Source organism: Helicoverpa zea, chromosome 20 (assembly GCF_022581195.2).
Source record: "Helicoverpa zea isolate HzStark_Cry1AcR chromosome 20, ilHelZeax1.1, whole genome shotgun sequence".
Classification (NCBI taxonomy): domain Eukaryota; kingdom Metazoa; phylum Arthropoda; class Insecta; order Lepidoptera; family Noctuidae; genus Helicoverpa; species Helicoverpa zea.
The window spans coordinates 1,232,498-1,251,582 of record NC_061471.1 but is presented as its reverse complement, the minus strand read 5'-3'; the positions used below and the strand labels follow the sequence as shown (position 1 = coordinate 1,251,582).

Sequence of the window (19,085 nt, the reverse complement as noted above, 5' to 3'; positions counted from 1 at the left end):
CCGGCTAAATACCTGATTTTTCCAATGAGTGCACTACCATTCATCTTCATACTGATTTATAAGCCCAAACAAACTATCGGCCGACTAAAAGTTCGCAGTGTGTGGGTACCCAATCTCGTGGTTTTTGCAAATTTTTGTTGCTACGTTAGTTTAATAACATAGTTTTATCATTTATCTCGATGATAACGTATCAGGATTATAGATGAGCAATATAATATTTTCACGGTGATTACAGATCTTGACAGATCGGCTTCCCGTTTCTAAACACATGATTCCAATAACACATTTCATGTTTATCAATATTATTACTTTACATAGATTTTTTGGAACTTTCTAATGCACTTTCAAATAACTCGTATTTATTTTGAATTTTTTACACACTTATTTTTTCCCCCGTAGGTACCTACTTAGTAATTTTATTGTTATGCATGTATAAATCACTCCCCAATATATTTAAAAAAAATCCTCCTCTTTTTTTTTAAGTCGGTAAAAAATAAATCTACAACAATATAACTCTATCCAAAAATATGATATTTTATACATACTGATATTGTCTTAATTCCTAAAATAAATGGATAAATAAAAAATAAAAAAATCTTCTAGAAAGTACCCCACAACCTCGGCATGTAAGCCGCACGCTATCCAGTAAGTGGAATCATACGTACATTTCCAAGTAGGGCCGACTCACAACACGGCCGACTGCACCGCGCTCGACCATCCAGTGTTTTACATGATCTAAGTTTAACTGGGAATACTTAAACGAGTGTAGGATATTTCTTAAGGAATTTGGGAGAGTTTTAGTCGTTTCTGTAACGTTTAAAGGTACTTTTGAGAAGATTTAATTGGAATGACATGTTACTATGCTGTTTCCCGTGATTTCAAATGCACTACATAATGTATGGTGTTTAACGAGGTTTTGCACGGCCTACCAAGGATTGGCTTCCTATAGGTAAAGAAGTTTTCAAAATCTGTTCAAAACACCTGTAAAACTTCTTTATTTTATCCTATAAATTACACTTTAGTCTTCAAAACTGTCATCTACACACAAAGATCAATAATACCCAACATCAGATCAACAGTAACTCAAAGAAATCTAACGGCAAGTTAACAACCTAACCTCTAGTTACCAATAGTAGAACCGGCCCGTAACCGGCCCAGCCACGGAATGTAAACACGAATTAAGCCGACTACATCGGAGCACGTTTGCTGAGAAAAACCCCTTCTCTAATTAGCCAGCATCTTTCCAGCATCTTAGGCAAGAATTCTTATCCTGGCAAACCTTGGGAGATAGGATCGTCAGTTAGGTATAGGGAGATTATTTTGATCCGTGTGAGAGTTCTTTAACATAGCAATGTCTGTCTGATTCGTATGAGAGTTCTCTTCATATAGCAATGTCTCTCTGAAGCTATTTGATGCCTTGTGTAAGCGCAGTATCGAGTGAATAGTAGACAACTTCGGGGTGACTTGTATATTGTATTTTGAAGAAGTAGCTCTTTTCTTAACAACTTATGAAATAGTGCCTGGGCTATGATATGAGTGGTAATCATTATCATGAATATAGAACTATATATCAAGTTTACCTGAACGTTCAGTTAACTTTGTAAACTAAATATGTTTGTGTTCATTAGAAGCTTGGCAAAATAGGCAAAAATGAAAACTTTTTCAACTTAAGGAGAAGCATATCAACAGCTGCATTTATGTCCAAAAGGCTCCCAAATAATTATACAGAACATTGTCAAAACACAGTTGTATAACTACCTAACCACACATAATTCTTTAACCGTCAAATCCGTAGCGGACCCCAATCGGGGTCTGAACATCAATGTCACCGTAAGCTCGGTTTAGACCCCAATCGGGGTCTGCGAATCAGTCATACATTTTCCTAATTGTTTACGCTCATATTTATTTTCTTTCCAATCAAACCGCATTTGTGAGTCTAAATAAAATAATTAAATAAATTTAAATTATTTTTACGCATTCAAACCTTTCATATTTAGCATCCCGTTAGAAATATACCTTTTTAAAATCCAATCGTAATTAGCGCGAATTCTGATCGAACTCGCCATGTTTGTTTACATTAGTTGTTTTTTTAAATTTGAAGACGCATAGACAAGATGGCGACGGTGATAGAAGTTTTGCATCGAATGATCCGATTCGTTAAAATAAAGAATCGATTTAATAATTTTATATTATTTGATATTATAATATTACTAAATTGCACTTTTGTATACTTATCATAATCTGAAAATAAATTAGGAAAAGTAAAATGACTTAATTTATTTTGAAAAAAAAAGCTAGAAAATCAGTGGTAGAAAATACGTTGTAGCCGGAATAAAAAAAATCTTCGGTTTTTAGGGTTTCTGAAGACGGCAAATGAAGACTTATTTATTTCTTCGGGTGTTTTATGTGCAGAATTCCTGTAGACCTGCCAAACTTAATGGCGATTCGTTACTTCAAACTTTTTAACTGAGCGGCAAAGCTATTTGACGAGAGCTGTAGTTAGGTGTAGTTATCGCAAAATTTTATGACGATTTTATTGTTTGAAAGGGAAAATAGGTAGTCGGAAGTGCTACTCGCTGTTCATCGAAAGTTGGTCCAAGATGGAAAGATGGCCGCCGCCGACTTATTTTTAACCGACTTCCCAAAAAGCGGAGGTTCTCAATTCGACCGTTTTTTTTTTTGTATGTTTGTTACGCGATTACTCAGCCATTTATTTATCGATTTTGATGATTCTTTTTTTGTTTGATAGCGTATACTTCCGAGGTGGTCCCATTATCATCAGGTCAGGATCTGACGATGGAAACCTTGAGAAATCGAGGGCGACTTTCGAAAGTTGCAGAAATACATAGGGTGAAATCTTATCACTCAGGTGTTTGCCTGGTAGCACTATTCAACAGTGAAGGTTTTGAGCTGACCCGATGATGGAGACCAGTGAAGGTCGAGGGAACTCGACAACTGAATATAAACTTTCTCGTGTTTGGGCTTATATTATTCGTATTTACGAGGCCTCTGCAACAGTGAAGGTTTGGAGCTGACCTGATGATGGAGACCAGAGAAGGTCGAGGGAACTCGACAACCGAACTTCTCTCGTCTCCATCATCAGGTCAGCTCTAAACCTTTACTGTTTCATAGTGTTATCAGACATACATCTGAGTGTCAAGTTATAACCTTATCTATGCTTACAATTTTCGAGAGTTGCCCTCGATTTCTCAAGGTTTCCATCATCAGATCCTGGACCTAATAACAAATATGGGGACCCCTTTCGACCAAAAACAAGCATCCAAATTGAGAACCACCTCCTTTTTTGGGATTCGGTTAAAAATATTTGGTGACTTTAAAATCAATCAATTATTATTATTGTTTCTCATCATCAAATAAGTACATGACTTTGGTAGTTACAAATTGCATTATATTTCAGAACGCCAGGCTTACCCTCCGCCGAAACAAAAATCTTAGAATTGTTGAGAAATAATATAAGAATAAATTAAAATTCCGTAATAGGTAATAAAAATTCAATTAAAGTTAAAAATTATTACGAATGACGCAACACCAAAATAAATAATACATATAAAAATTTAATGCTAAAAACTTTCATAACACTTAAATATCATTTTTCTTAACAACAAAAACAAATTGAACCTATAATTTAAAATTAATTAATAAAATTGAAATAAGTTGCTATTAAAAAAATATATATAAAATTGGTATTCGATTATTTATAATAAATATCCGATTTAGGTATCGAATGCACACCGCTGATTGAAAAAAAAAAAATACTCTATTCCAAATCTACTTCTTGTCTGTGACTTTGATCTTGTAAATTGTTCATTTTTATTGTATATTTTATGTGCTGATTTTTTAGTTATTGAACATAAATAAGTGCACGAAATGTGTTGCAATGGATTGAAAATGTTATAAATATGACGTTTGTGTTGTGTTTGAGAAAGTGATGCGATTATTTATTGGTAAGTTTTCACCAAATTTGAAAGGCCTAACTTTTCGATAGACTTAAAAACACCGTAATTTTTATCTTTTTCTGAATTAACTGACCCCATTTGACCTTCGCACGTTGTTGTCAAATAAGTGAGCTCTAAAGTTATAGTTAAAATACTTCTGATCAGGCATTACGGACTTAGAATTCATGTGTTGAAAGTTAGTACAAATTTTTGACTTCCATGTCGCGATTCAAAATATCCCGCCGAATCAACGGTAAAGTCATATGTCAAAACCTTGTCGAGCAGAGGGGTTAAAAACATCTAAAATAATTCATAACTTTGTAACTTCTTGAGTGATGATCTGTCAACCTGTCAAACGTCAAGTGGCTGTCAAAGATAACTGATAAGGCGATAATGATAACAGACCTTTGCGATAGTGTATCAGTAAGATTCGGGGTTAGATACACTGTATCTGTATCTTGTACATATACGGTGTATCTTATAGATTAGGCTCAATTTAGGGCCGTTGGGAAATCCGTAAATATTTGGACGGAATTTTTGTGAAGGCCTGTTGCGAATATGCGTAGATGATTAACGTACTCACTTGTTTGCATATCTTTGGTCTAGTTATAGGTAATTCATCATCCTCCGAGCCACTTGCCCAACTATGTTGGGGTCGGCTTCCAGTCTAACCGGATGCAGCCGAGTACCAGTGCTTTACAAGAAGCAACTGCTTATCTGACCTCCTCAACCCAGTTACCCGGGCAACCCAATATCCCTTGTTTAGACTGGTGTCAGACTTACTGGCTTCTGACTACCCGTAACGACTGTCATGAGTGTTCAATGACAGCCGAGACCTGCAGTTTAACGTGCCATCCGAAACACAGTCATTGGTGTCTAAGATACCTATACCTCCTTAGAAAGTACAAACAAACTTAGAAAAGGTACTAGTTATAGGTATTTATAGTAGATTTATCAAAACAAATTGGCCCTTATCGCAAACGCGTAATATGTCTGGTTCGTCATGTTAAAAAAAATATACCTACACACTGTAATTTGGTTATGGAATGCCTAATAATGAGAGCCAAAACTGTAATTTATTTATTTAGGACAACCAAACAAACACCAAAATAATGTAGAACTAAATTCTTAAGATGCGTTTGAGCCTAACAGGCGGAATAAAATAATATTCTGCGTCTGTTTACACAAAAAAATATGAATAGGAAATGCGGCAAAATACTCTTGTTCTAGCTCTATTTCTTTCTTCAAAGCAGCCTCCATTATTTACGTGATCAGACATATAGATCGATCCCCTACAAAAGTACCCACAGCCACATCAGATGCTCCCAACAAAAACTGGTCCCCTGAAAAAAAAAAACTTCATTTTTACATCCACACTCAAAAACCGTTGTTAAAAAACTTCGAGTAAAAACTTTCTCTGCTCCCCTGCACTCTTAAAATAACTCAAATAATCCCACATAATGAACTTGCTAACGTAATGTGTTTTTAAATATATTTTTTCTCCTTGTTTCAGATGCGATGGGTAAGCTTCAGGAAGGCATCATAAATCATACAGCAGCTACGTAAAAAAAAAAACAGAAATTCCAATCTTCATAAAAATCCAAAAATAATTACGGATCGCGAACGTTTTTTTTTTCAGCACAATAAGTCAATCGGCCAACACTAGGAGTCCGCGCGAGATTCGCCTCGCGTCGTAAAATTTGATTAGGTCATTAAAACCAGTTAATTTATAGGCGTTCGAACAACTCTCATTTGCCATAAACACACAAAAACCAACCATAAAACGTCGCCATAATGCTTTTTATTCTCAATTTGCGTAAACGCCGTTTATGACCTTCTGAAAACTGCGTCCGCGCGTGTAATCTAAAATAACCTTTGTAGTTATTAATTGCACGGTACAAAACTGTTTAGAGAAATCCAAATTTGGAATGCGGTTTTTATTAGAATCGCAAGTCACGTTGATGACGTCATTAGATATGTATGGACCAATCATTGAGTGATCTTTGGCTTTTTAATGCTGTCACGCAAAAAATAAAAGCTAATGAGGCAAATTATGCATATGTAAACGATCGGCTAGCTTGTCTGGTCAGCATTGTGAGCATTGCTTGTAACGACGCTATTGTCTAGCATCTTTAAATCTCGTAGCAAAATTTAAAAATAGTTTTTATTTGATCAACAGAACAAACGCTATCCATAAAGTTCGCTGCAAAACGCAATCACACGACAATACACGGCCATTTAAAAAGCAAAATTCAAAAAAAGAACGCCGTATCGCACGTCATTTGCAAAAAAATCCAATTCCAATATTAAAATATTAAAAAAAAAGAGTATATAAAATGACGTATTCATTTCAATCCCGTTCGAATTTCGAGCGCACACAACGTTCGGATACGCGCTCCGTATTTCTGTAAAATCCCATAATTCCGTCAGTCCGGAAACGTGGTATTCATTTAGTGCAAAATTCTGTTGATGCATAAAATAAATTAAATGCAAACAATATCAATCGGACACGGGAACACACTCGGCCGTTGGTACACCTATTTATCATAAAATACGAACGGTGCACTGAAATTGGATATCAGTCTCTCTTTTTCACGTGAAGAGTGACAGAGAGGTCCGTGCACAGAGGTTTTTTCTTTGTTTGAAAGCCGTGCTATCGAGTTGTCTGTCTGTTCGTTGATTTGCTCGCCGGTATCGACTCACAATATTAATTAATGGTAGAATAAGCTTTGTTTCTTTGAGTTGATTAGGATCTGCATATTTCTGTTGTGTTGGTTCCGTATGGTTAGATTTGTTGATAGTGCAGCGAACGAGTAAAATAGCCCTGAAGTTTGGTGTCATAACAATAAATAGCAATAAAAGGATCGTCTAGAATATAACGATTGATATATTACACTGATATAAACAAGAGAAAACATTTTGTTCGTTTATAGATTTGAAAACAAGCACTGCCCCTGAGTAACATAGGCTATATTTTATCTAAATAGGAGCGGGACGCGAGTGAAAACTCGGGAAAACAGCTAGTTTAAATAAAAAAGAAAACCCTAATAAGTAGGTACAAATACAAAAAAACAACTCGAAAAAAAATATTACTTATATAAAATCAAAGCCAGAATCTCCGCCCACTTCTAATGGTTTCTCCATTCGAAAAGCAGGCACGGGCCCCTAAATTTGATTAATGGTTCCGCAGCAGTATAACACGAACGCAATAGCATTGATTCCTATCGGTTGTTAATACTACTTGTTAATTACAAATAGGATAGATATCGGCCATTGTTATTACGTTTGTAGTGTTGGTACGCCCGGAGGCAACTGGGGTAAGTAGAAAAATTTAGTTTTTATTTTTAAGGCTGATAGCTTTTTGATGAATTAGGTATGCCAGTGATTTTTTGGTGGATTCAAGTCATTGAATTTAGGCTTTTTCTTTCCTGTTTCTAAGACTGTAAGTAAGACCTCGAAGTTGTTGGTAAACTTGAAGAGATTCTTAAGTGATCTTGAGAGAACGTTGATGTTAAATACCAAAAATAAAAAGCTCACCACCCGCATGTAACTCCATCCTGTACGAATGGCGAAAAAACTTCAAAAAGTTTTCCAGACTCTTGTCAGACCTCTTATAATAACAAGCAAACGACATTTACAAAAGTGCTATAAAACACGTTATATACGAGAAGACAAACGCCAAAGAACAATTGCATGGCGTAATGAAAACATAGAACTGAAAGCTCACTTGTTCTACCTCATCATAATACTGATCCGATCTCCACAGAGCATAAATCTCAACCAATATAAACTAGTCTAAATCCGTCTACATGTTCACTAAGTATATTTCCTTTCATCTAGCCTGCGTACCCTGCAACACCCGATCTCACTGAGACATAACCCCCGATCAAGGACTTGACCATGGAGAACAAAATGACTAGAGGAGATGTGATCACGGAAAATCTTCTAAGAAAGCGCGTCAAAATGCGGGTGTACTGGGGACGAGGAACGTTATTGTTTTCGCTCTTACAGGCCTTCTTTTACCCTAACCATTTTTGTAATACCAAAAATCGTTGACAGATGTTTCAAAGAACAAATGCCTTGCTAGTTCACTCGTAACTGATTGTTTTGGTCATGACTATAGTATGAATTTGAGTAGGTCAGGCGCCTTCCTGACCTACCAGCATTATGACATCTCCGCTCATCTATCCCTACTTCGTGGACTTGAGTCATTGCAGCCATTAATTATGGAATTATGACCGATGATAATTGTCCGTTTAGCAAAGAATGATCCGCGTAATTTGTAACAAATCACAATTAAAGATGCTGGTGATTGCAAGCTGTCAGATTGACGGCTGATAAGCGCATGTTTGTTCAGTTTCGATACCATCGTCAGGACTAAAAAGAGTGCTCATTATGCGTTGTAAATGAGCCCGTGGCGGTATCATTTGTCAATCTAATGTAAAATTGAAGCAGTATCAATTCTAACGTTTTTGCTACAGTTAATGTTCAGACATATTCATCAAAACCGCAACGTCAACTCATTCATTGAAAGTTACAACCATATTTTATGTGGACATCAACGTATAATGCTAACATCTCCATATTAAGAGTCTATGAAACAGTAGGTTCTATTGCCTATCTGAATTGCAAAGCAGAAATCTCAAAACGTTCCCATCATCAAATCGTAAACATAACCTACAAACCGAAATCCCGCCAAAATCAGTTTGACAAGTGCACAAGCGAGCCAATGGCGCGTACACATTCAAAATTCGAACGCAACATTCAAGATGGCGACCTTCGCGAGTCGTATATCAATCGTGATTTACGCACCGCAGCCACGGCCGGTCGACGACCGCCCGAATTTCGTTCAGAAATGCACTCAACGAGTAATTTATTTGTTACCATCTATTATTTTGTAGACTCGCAAGGTCCTAAACACAGCTGACATTAATATATCATTTTACGCGACGTCGACCCGCTTCGCTGTCTCGTTCCGACATGGGAACGCGTTGTAAGTCGGAGAGGGATGGCCGTAGGGGCAGAGTAGTTTGCGTTTTCACTTTTTATAGTAGCAATATATTTGATCAGCTGATCGCAGTGACGTTTACTGGCCGTGTGTCAGTGTAGTGTTTTTCATAATTTATATTGTAGTAGGTATTTTTTACTCTCGCTTGCTGTAGGTCGTGGTTTTATTTATATATTGAATATTCATCTAAATATTGTGTATCGACTACTGTTGGCCTATAAATTTAATGGGCGGTCGGTTTTTGGTGAATTTTCACGTTTATTTATTGTTTATTTTGTTATTAAATCATTTGGTGTGTATATTTTAAATTTATCGGCTGGGCCGTTCTGTTTGGCGGTGATAATGGTTTTTTGCTAGTTTATCAGTTTTTGGGGTTTAGCAATAGTTAAGCTTTATTTATTGGTTTTAATAAAATGATATTTATTTCAAGTTTTATAACCTGTCTCTGACAGTGTATCTTCTCTCGACACACTATTGAGAAAAGCTCTATCAAAAATGTCCTGAACGTCCACACACCTTGCGTCATTTTCTTTTTGAAATCCACCAAGTTTAGTTCCCAGTCCACCTTATCTAGTACAACTATCATATTTAGTTATCACTTCAGCCATCTTAAGGCCTATAACGCCATAAAACGCTTCAACCATGCACTTTCAATCATCATCTTCAGTTGTCCTGATGCTAAGATCCAGCATCTGTCTCGTTCCGTCTCTATTTAGAACTTTCAAAATAACACACATAGGGTTAAACCATTACACACGACGTGTTATATAAAGGTGTACACACATAACACACAACGTGCGTGAAAGCGCACGTGGTCCTTGTAAATATTTTTGGACGCCATCGATTTCCGAAATCCATTCGGTACCCCGCGCCGCGCCGTCGCTTTCAGAATGAATTAGTGTGGACATACCTTAATATTATGATGTTTTTGGGAGTAATAGAATTGTTTCTGATTTTTGTATAGAAGGACTCAATAGAAGAGAAAAGATGACTTAGGTAGGATTATTTAGGTTTTAGGTCACAACTCTAAAGTTCCATCTAAGATCTTATAACTAAGTTGGTAGCTATTAGACGTATTGATAAGTTTAGCTTTATGTCCAGAGTATACAAACGTATGGAAGAAATACCTGGTTTTTTAATTAACTAGTTCCACTGAGGACATGTTACTTGAACTATTTCATTTATTTTTCTCCGAAAACTCTTGCATTTCCCTTCAAAAGCTCATTCCAAAAATCCTCCTAGTCGTATCCATCCAAATCGGTCGACATTACCGCGTATCGCGCCGCCTGGTATCATTAATCTACGTGACAGTTCAAAATTTAGTTACAGAGGGTTCCCGCACCTTCCCCCTCTTCACCCCTCTCCCCCCCCGCTCTCCACGCAAGTTTTTGAGGGATGCCTAACTGTCTACATGCTTAACTATCGTTTGGCAAGCAGGAACCTCTTGCTGTGGTGCCCTAATGATATTTGTTTGGGTGTTGGCAGTACCTTTGAAATGAACTGGTATTGAAGGCTCATGTGAGGTTTAGAACCATTTGTAGGTAGTGTAGAAGTGGTTACAGGTATAGGAGCAGCTAGTTCATAAATTAGACTCACAGATAGAGTATGGATGAGCGAACTTATAAGCCAAAAATAAAGCAACTAGCAATATTCTCCAACTCAATGTCCTTTTGTCACACTACGCATAATACGAAGTAACAAATGCGTTACCAACCTAATTTAGCAACCAATAACAATAAACTAACAGGTTGCAATAAATGTAAGTCATACCAATAACTGTATAAGTTATTCATGAATATTTACTTACACCCTCTGCCGTGATCCGAAGCCATAACCTTACGAGCAAACCCTGTAACAATAACTTAACTATCAGTAAGATCATTAAACTCTCAATCGAAATTACTAGGCTCGCATGAACGTACAGAGTTTCACTTGAAACTAATTAGCGTAGTCTACACAGCGCTTTTCACAGGCCCGCCTGTTACTGGCAGGCGCTGCGGGGCGTCTTCGCTTCCGTGTACGATACATTGTGGAAACTCTGCGCTTGTCCTGCTACCCTGGTAAATTGGGATCGATATTGAGGCGCGGCTATGTACTTCTGTGGATAGCGTGATGCTATTTTGAAGGTTGAGGGAACTGCTTTGTCCGTTTGTCGGGAAATTTATTTAGACCTCTTTTTGGCTTAGCAACGGGAATGGAGTTACCATGACCTCTTTCATCACAGATGCAGCTGATCTGATGGTTTCAGAACCCGTAATCTCCATCGTCTATGTTCAAAAACCCATGAGTTTCGAAAGGTACAATGCCCAACAAGTTAAAAGCATCAAAGACAGCTAATCAGCAGAAAGCAACGTACGGTACGTTACCGCACGAAAGCTCGTGTGTAATTTTTCTCAAACTCGCCATGAATAATCAAATTTTTCTATACATACCGTTTATACCGTCACGACCCAAAAGAGGAATGTCGTAAAATACAAATGTAAATATACCAAATCAAACCTTAATATGTCGCTCATAAAGTTGGCATTTAAGTGGCCGTGGCGCTAGGGTTGTGAAATTTATGAAAATGACGGGCGGCCTGTTCGACCCTCGTGACTGGCAGAATTCTGTGCCGGAGTGTATTTTTACTTTTTTTTATTACATTCTGGCGGTATTACTCGATTTTTAATATTGTGTTATGGCCAAATACTTGAATGAGTTGAACACAAAATACTTGTAACGTCGGTATTGTCTCTTTAACTTGGGTTTTGTTGGGTAATTGCGTTTGTACGAGGTCAAGTACGTCGGTGAGTTTACATAGTTCATTGGCACTTCGCATTTGCTTGATTGGGCTTTCATACAATTTCCGGACGAAGTTTCGCTGTTTCTTTTGTAATCGATCAAAAGAAAGTGATGAAACAGAATTGGTACTTGATTCATAACATCATGAAAGAACGAATGTAAATAAATACGCCATTTTAGGTTTGTAGAACTTGTCGGTCCCAAACCACGATTTACATAGCCCATAAACAGTAATTGTAGGTAGTCCTCAAATAACCGTAACGTCAAGTTTTAAAGACCGCATAAAATACAATTTAACAAAAAATATTGGCGTATAACTTACGCACACTTCGCGTGTCCATAAACTTAATTTTATTGCGATATTACATAATTTTGTAATCGGCCATTTTTTTTTCGAAGTCGATATTTTTCAAAGATGTCGATGAAAATGGCCCACCCCTAGTAACGTCAGCAAAAATTTTTGCTAGTTCATCGCATCGCGTTACATGTGTAGCTGACGGTACGCGCTGCACTACGTGGCACTATCAAAGTACCATTAGTGATACACCCTCTTTAGTTTTTTTGTATTACATTCATTTGGAACAGGGTGCCTTGTTACATTCATGAGGTCATTCACGCCCAGGTTCTAAAATAGATGGGTGGGTTGCAAGTTTGCTTTTCTGGTAATTTTCTTTGTATAAAGAAAGTGCTTTAAGGGCCAGAAAAAAGCCTTTAAGAGCCAACTTTGTGGGAGTATTACAACGATTCCAAAATCAGATTTGGTTATCTTAGGGTTGCATCTTTTATCAACAAAACTATTTATTGACATATCGACATCCTTTGTGTAAATTGTAGGATATACAAGCTGTTGATTTGCATCCGTGCCATAGTCAAGGACGTAATTATGCTAATGATTCTCGACCCAAATCAACAAAAAAATTGGTACGTATTTTTTTTTTTTTCGGAATTCCGCCAATGTCATCTAGCCGTATTTGAACTTGGCGCGTGTGTTACTGGCCTTAAAACCGTGCTGTGCCTTCACACAAACGCAAACACAAAGCATACGCAACGATCATTCATAATTTTCATTCATAAAATTGGATTAATTCTGAAATACTACGACATTACAATGACAAAAAAAGCAGTACATATTAGCTATTTCCCGTCCACTGTAATTCCAATCGAGTATTTACGTATTTTATGACCTCCTCCTGAAGTATGGCACAAATGCAAATCAACACCTTGTATAACATTTTAGATAAAGATCCACATACATAACTTTGAAAAAAAAAAACTTTTATCACCATTATAATATTCCATTAAAAGCGCCAACCAGCATAGCATTACAAACGCATAGACCTGTCACCACAAAACAGTACCTACCGTGCAATGCAAGTACGTTAGCCCGATGACCTATCAGATGACGTCACAAGACGCCATGATGGATGTGTCAAGGCCAAGTTTGACACCTGTCAGCGGCAGTCTGAAAAACGCTGTCAAGAGTAATGGATAGGCTTCCTGGACGATTCGGGGTCGACGCACTACGCTCGATATTTTTTTACGAGTCGTTGTTTTGAAATGTAAGTAGGTTATGTCTTTTGTGGCGTGGAAACCTTTTTATTTGCAAGTGTTGTTGTTTAATTAGGTGAAACTGAATACTTTAGTAAATCTTGTGAAGTGGGTATGTCGTTATCTGTGCCAGTCGATAGTCTCTCTATACGGAAGGAATAATTTCAGGCCTTGGTCTTATAAGAATTAGGGACATTCGTCATTGGAGAAATTATCAGTCCGAAAGTTCAAGCAAAACTGCAGAACTTTCTCATATTTAGACATATTGCCATAAACTACCCTTTCAAAACAACACTGACACCGAAATTACATGAAAAAGTGGGCAAAGCAAACAAACAGCCAGAGAGTAGGTACTCTATCGATCTGCCAGTTCGTCTGTACCTACAGATGAGTTATAAGGCAGATCTCCGGACCATCCCTCGGCAAGGCAACGACCCTTAACCCACACAAGTGATTTACAACCCTCTCATTCAAGCAATAGGGTACATTTTGAAATGATCATTCTAAGCTTTCTTACGACGTTGCAAAGTCTGCGTATTGACGTATCAAGTTTAGTAAGACAGTAAAGAGACTTGTTTTCAAGCGATAATGAGCCTTATTGTCTTAGATATAAGTGCTGGGCGGTTGGGCGGCCCGCCCAAACCTGGGCGGGTGCAATTAGAAATGCTTTTGAGCTAAAAATGATATTTTTTTCTTCTTATTTTTGGATTATTAGCTGCTGTGTTTGAGAATGTGAGTTATGTTGTTTTTGTTTTCGATCTAAAAGGGTAGGAATTTGTTTAGATATTGGATATTATTTGTACCTACGTCTTGGTACGGCTAAGTTGGATATTTTCTAATCTCATTAGACATTGTCTTGACAAGTCAATGCCATTGAATGTAGTGTACCTACTTTGTCTAATATATTAGATTGTCATTCTTATTTGATTATTCCCGATCCCATTTAAGTCGTTTTACCAATATTGAGATTAACTTAGGTACCTATAAGATCCAGTCAAGACTAGGAACCCTTACTATATAGATCTGCAGATCCATACATACATCAAATGGTGTCGCCCAATTTCCAAGTTGAGTCGTAACACACAAACGAACACTTCCTACATACAGGGGCGATCAGTCGAGCTGAAAGGCAGTTACCGATACTATCGGTGGTCCATTAAGGAAATTGGTTTATGTGAGGATACGGAGCGCATTGTTAGGTATCCTTGAGGCTACACTAGGCTTTGGATATATTAGATCGGTTGGGTTTAAGAAATGGAATAGCTGGGAACTGAAATTCTTTTATATGTACCGAAAGAACAAAGTAAATTTTTCCATATTGAAAATAGATTTACTAAAATTCTGAATCTATAGTTTTAAAACTACATAAAAGCGTCTTAGATCTCCCCAACACCCGAAGCTATATACTTACCAGGCAAGCATAAAACACGCAGAGCCAGCGAACAGAAAAACCGAGTGATTTATCGTGAGAAGGGACATCTTCTTTCGCCTTTGTGTCCCTGGTACAGGTACCACGCTGATAGACCGGTTGGGGTAGGCAGATGTGTTGCCCAGCCAAGTTTTTGTTATTCTTTTTATTTTAACTAAGAAACATTATGAATAAAAAATATCTCTATAAGTCTTTACTATTAAATGGTCTTGTAACAAAAAAAATCTAATTTGCAATGTCGAGAAAGGAAGACGATAAATAACTCGAATTCACAAGTGAAACCGCAACAAATAAATGTTCAGGCTAGCCGTATTTAAATTCAGCCCAATTTGAACAATCTACCATCAAAAATAACAGAGTATCTCAACATTTTAACAAAAGAAACAATAATAAGAACACCTTTTATTTTCGGAAAACGGCAAGAAGCCGAGGTGTGTAGTTAAAACATTAATGAATAGTTGTTATTGGGCGATATTAATTGTAGCCTATATAAATTATGCCCCTTTGTGAAGATTTTAACGTTTGATTCGTACAATCACTGTTATTAAATGCACGAGTGCTGCGGATCTCAAACTTTTGGCGCTCAGTTTATAAAATATAGCTGAACTTTTATTAAGCCAAATTAAACTATGTTTCTTCAAGGGATAAAACAATACAGGTCCAACATTTTCTATATCTATTTCTGGTGAATATCAAAGCCCAAAAAATTGGTAAAAAATCATACATCTAACTGGCTTCTCTTAAAACTCAAAACCCCTTGTTACGCCCAACTGAGCTATCGCATACATCGCACCGCCCCCCATTAATTTGAGAACCTCAGTTCAAGAATGATAGAATCAAAAGTTTCGAAGCAACGATTGTTTTAATTCGATGAAAAAACAAAAGAAATATAAATGGTAATTACCGTGTTTTTAACTCGAAACACACCATTGTTATTTACTCTCTTATATTTTATTTTAATTGGATTTTAATAATCAGTTACCATGTTTTGGTTTATGTAGACGTAATTTGGGGTATGTAAATGTTAATTGATATTTTTGAATCAAACTGTTGTGAGGTGTTGAACAATATTTTTATGACATTTGAAGTTTAATCTTTATGTTCATCTTGACTGTGGAATCACTCATTATTTCTTGTTGGGACTATTTCTTTAAGAATTTGCCCGTTCTATTCTGTATGCAGATCTATGATAAGCAAAAAGTGGATTCAAAACTGCTCATATAAATGGTGTTATCGAATTATGTCCGATCACTAAAAAACGGCACTCATCAAAACACAAATTTAAAGTACTTAATTACAAATTGAAATTGCTAGTGTAACCGCAGTAATAAACAATAACTTATCATAAACGTCATTACTGTCATTTTTATTCATACTATGTACGCGTTTAAAACAATTTTACACTATAAAACGAGGCGTAAAGTCGTCGTTGAATACACTTTTAATTCCTCTGTCGTTAAATTTACGCTTTCCTTAGCTGAATATCCGGTCTGAACTGATGTTATGTTTTTTTATGATCGGCATAGTCGTCACACGCGAGTCGCGTCAGCGCAACGGGCATATTTATACAATTTGGTGAACAAATACCCCCGTCGCGCCCCCGGTACACCTATAGCCTCTGCCCTAGCTGATATTCGCCAGGTTATTACAATTTTTCGCGTTATGAATATCGTCGCGAATCCCCCGCTAATGCCCCCTCGTCGGGGGACTCACACCTCAGCAATTTTACTTTAATTCTTATTTAGAGTGCCGCCTTATTTCGGTTACAAGATTTTTTAGTATTTGTTTATGGCGTTAACTTGTACCGTGAGCTGCGATGGGGTAATTTTCGCTTTTTTCAACGATGTAATTCTACTTTATGTTTTCGAGTTTAAATTTGCAGTTTGCGTGGGGTTGTGGAAACGCAAATTGCCTATAAAGGCACCAGGATAGCAAGAGTATAGGAGTTTAGAATCGGAGGTCAAGGCTTTTTATTTTTCGAAAAGTGTAGCGTTGTGTGTGTGTGTGACGTCACCGGGCCGCTATCAATCATGCATGCACCATTGCGCCGCGCGCGCTTTTGTTCGAATTACGAATTTCGAAAAAGGAACATAAAGCGAGAGAAAATTATGGCGGTTGCGTTCTTTTTAAATATCGGTCGCCCCCCGGAGCTGCACCGGCGCGCTACATTACTTATTATATTTCAATTAAACAGTAAAATGAGCAACGTATGCAATAGCATTGTTTAGTAAAGCATAGCACGGCAGCTCGTCTGCTGATTACACGGCAGAGGGCGCGCCCGCTGCATTACCGGACACAATAATATACAGTGTGACACCGTTAAAAAAGTAGCGAAATTGCTAATGGTGTATGATATTGCCTCCCCTTATTTTTGGGGTAAGAAAAGACTAGGGGCGGCAACACCTTCGCTCTCCCAGGAGGTGTTTTTTTGAGTCGAGTATTTTTTCGTTTTTTTTTCTATATGTTTTTTGCGTAATGACATCGGGGTCCTGGGAGAGTTGGAGGAATCCATTAGATAGGCGGGAAGAGCTTAATGTAGGTTTTTTTTTTCGAATCGAAATCGTTCAAAAAAGCGATGTCGCATGTGAGGACATTAGTACGAATTGTAATGGAGTTACTCCGACCGACGGCCGATGTCGGACCCAATCCAGTTATTAACAATAAAGAAAATCTTACAAATGACGCGTTAAATTACATTAGCATACATAAATATTTATAACTAAACGATTTGCGTCATCTTAGAAAATATTAATGTACAAAAGTTTTTTTTTATACAGTGTGAAGTTAGACAAGTACATACAAAGTGCTTTTAATTGTGTTGCCAGTTAAAAAAATGTTTTAATGACCATGTGCTTATAGTAATGTTACTTACATAATGAAGTATTATGAGAATTTTATTGTGCGTATTAAAATAGCAACTAACTAGCTTGAGAGTCATAAACCAGTTGTATAGAATTAGACAGGAGGTCGTGGTGTCAAGTTGTAATAGTAAGAAAAACTAGCTTTCGCCTGCGACTTTGTCTGTATGAAATAAACAACTTAGCCTATACTTACAGTTAAAACCTAAGTTTCAAAATCGGCAATTAGTTTCATAGATTTAAGTATTGTTATAAAAAAATATGCACAAAAAGTAACTATGATTAATAGAAGCTATAGCAAACGAGATGATTTCAAGCAGACAAGGATTTTCTAAAAGATGGCAAATAAGTAAAGGATATCTAAACTACAAACAAGTGGACTGTTAGGGATGAAACGGATGAAGAGTCAAATGGTGTTGACAAAAAAACTGATGATAATATTAGCATTCAAACCTAAAAGTGCAAACACATTTAAGACATTAACTTAGTACATGGCATTACTATCAAATCATCAATATTGCTGACACATTATGTATAATTTATTTATTTCTAACCAAAAAATACAACTATTATTACAGGCTTTACTTATTCCAACTGTGTCAGATGATCGATGTCATTACACTTTCCTTACCATTACTAAATCCTTCTTCTCCTACTAAATATTCTGCCAGCCTTTACTTACCTTTCCAAAAAAACAGTATCAGCATATACATCTGTTTCTATTCCTCTATCCAAAACACCTTTTTCGAGTCGAAAACCATTCCTTTTCATTAATCTACCCATTCACGGCAAATTGGTTGCTTCGTGTCTTTTCGCTTTTTTGGAAAAACAAAGCTAATTTACTTACATTCGTAGCGAAGGTACACATTTTTTATTAAGCTTTTATTCAGCGGCGTTTTAGAGTGGTTCTCAGTTTTTTGAATGTCTTTGAGAAGAGTTCTTATTGTGTAGGTAATATACCATTTGGAATATAATTTTACAAAATAGTAATTTATATAAAAAAAATACTTTTAGTTCTCGATGAACAATTTTATCGATGGATAAATCCTGGAAATAATAATATAACGTCTAATATCCTTCCGACGGCTTTTTGATTATAAGTGCTGATGCTAAGGATATCTCTTTAAACTTAAAACTAAAAAGTCCAAAAGATATAGCTAATTAAGTATTAAAATAAGCACTAATTGATTTACAATAAACAAAAAATACCTACCAGAGCGGCAGGTTTTTATTTTATTATAACGACAACAAAAAACATTGATCGCCACTTTAAAAACGTGTATAAAAACAAGTCATCTATATACCTAATCTAAGATTTTTCTTTTACTGTACATAAATACATAGGCTGCTGTTTATAACTCCAAATATATTCATTCTTTTAACTTTAATCACCCATCATCATCTTATTTCCCGAGCCTTTTCCCAACTATGTTGGGGTCGGCTTCCAGTCTAACCGGATTCAGCTGAGTACCAGCGCTTTACAAGGAGCGACTGACTATCTTACC

General features: G+C 36.7%; 1 protein-coding gene across 4 annotated transcripts in view; it reads left to right on the top strand.

Annotated features, from left to right (window-relative positions):
* LOC124640375 (homeobox protein homothorax) overlaps positions 1 to 19,085 on the top strand; it is a 256,533-nt gene that overhangs the window by 130,359 nt on the left and 107,089 nt on the right. For all 4 annotated transcript variants that reach the window (XM_047178120.1, XM_047178119.1, XM_047178118.1 and 1 more), the window contains exon 8: positions 5,470 to 5,478. In XM_047178120.1, coding sequence (XP_047034076.1) covers positions 5,470 to 5,478 — 9 coding nt within the window. The remainder of the gene's footprint in view (positions 1 to 5,469; positions 5,479 to 19,085) is intronic.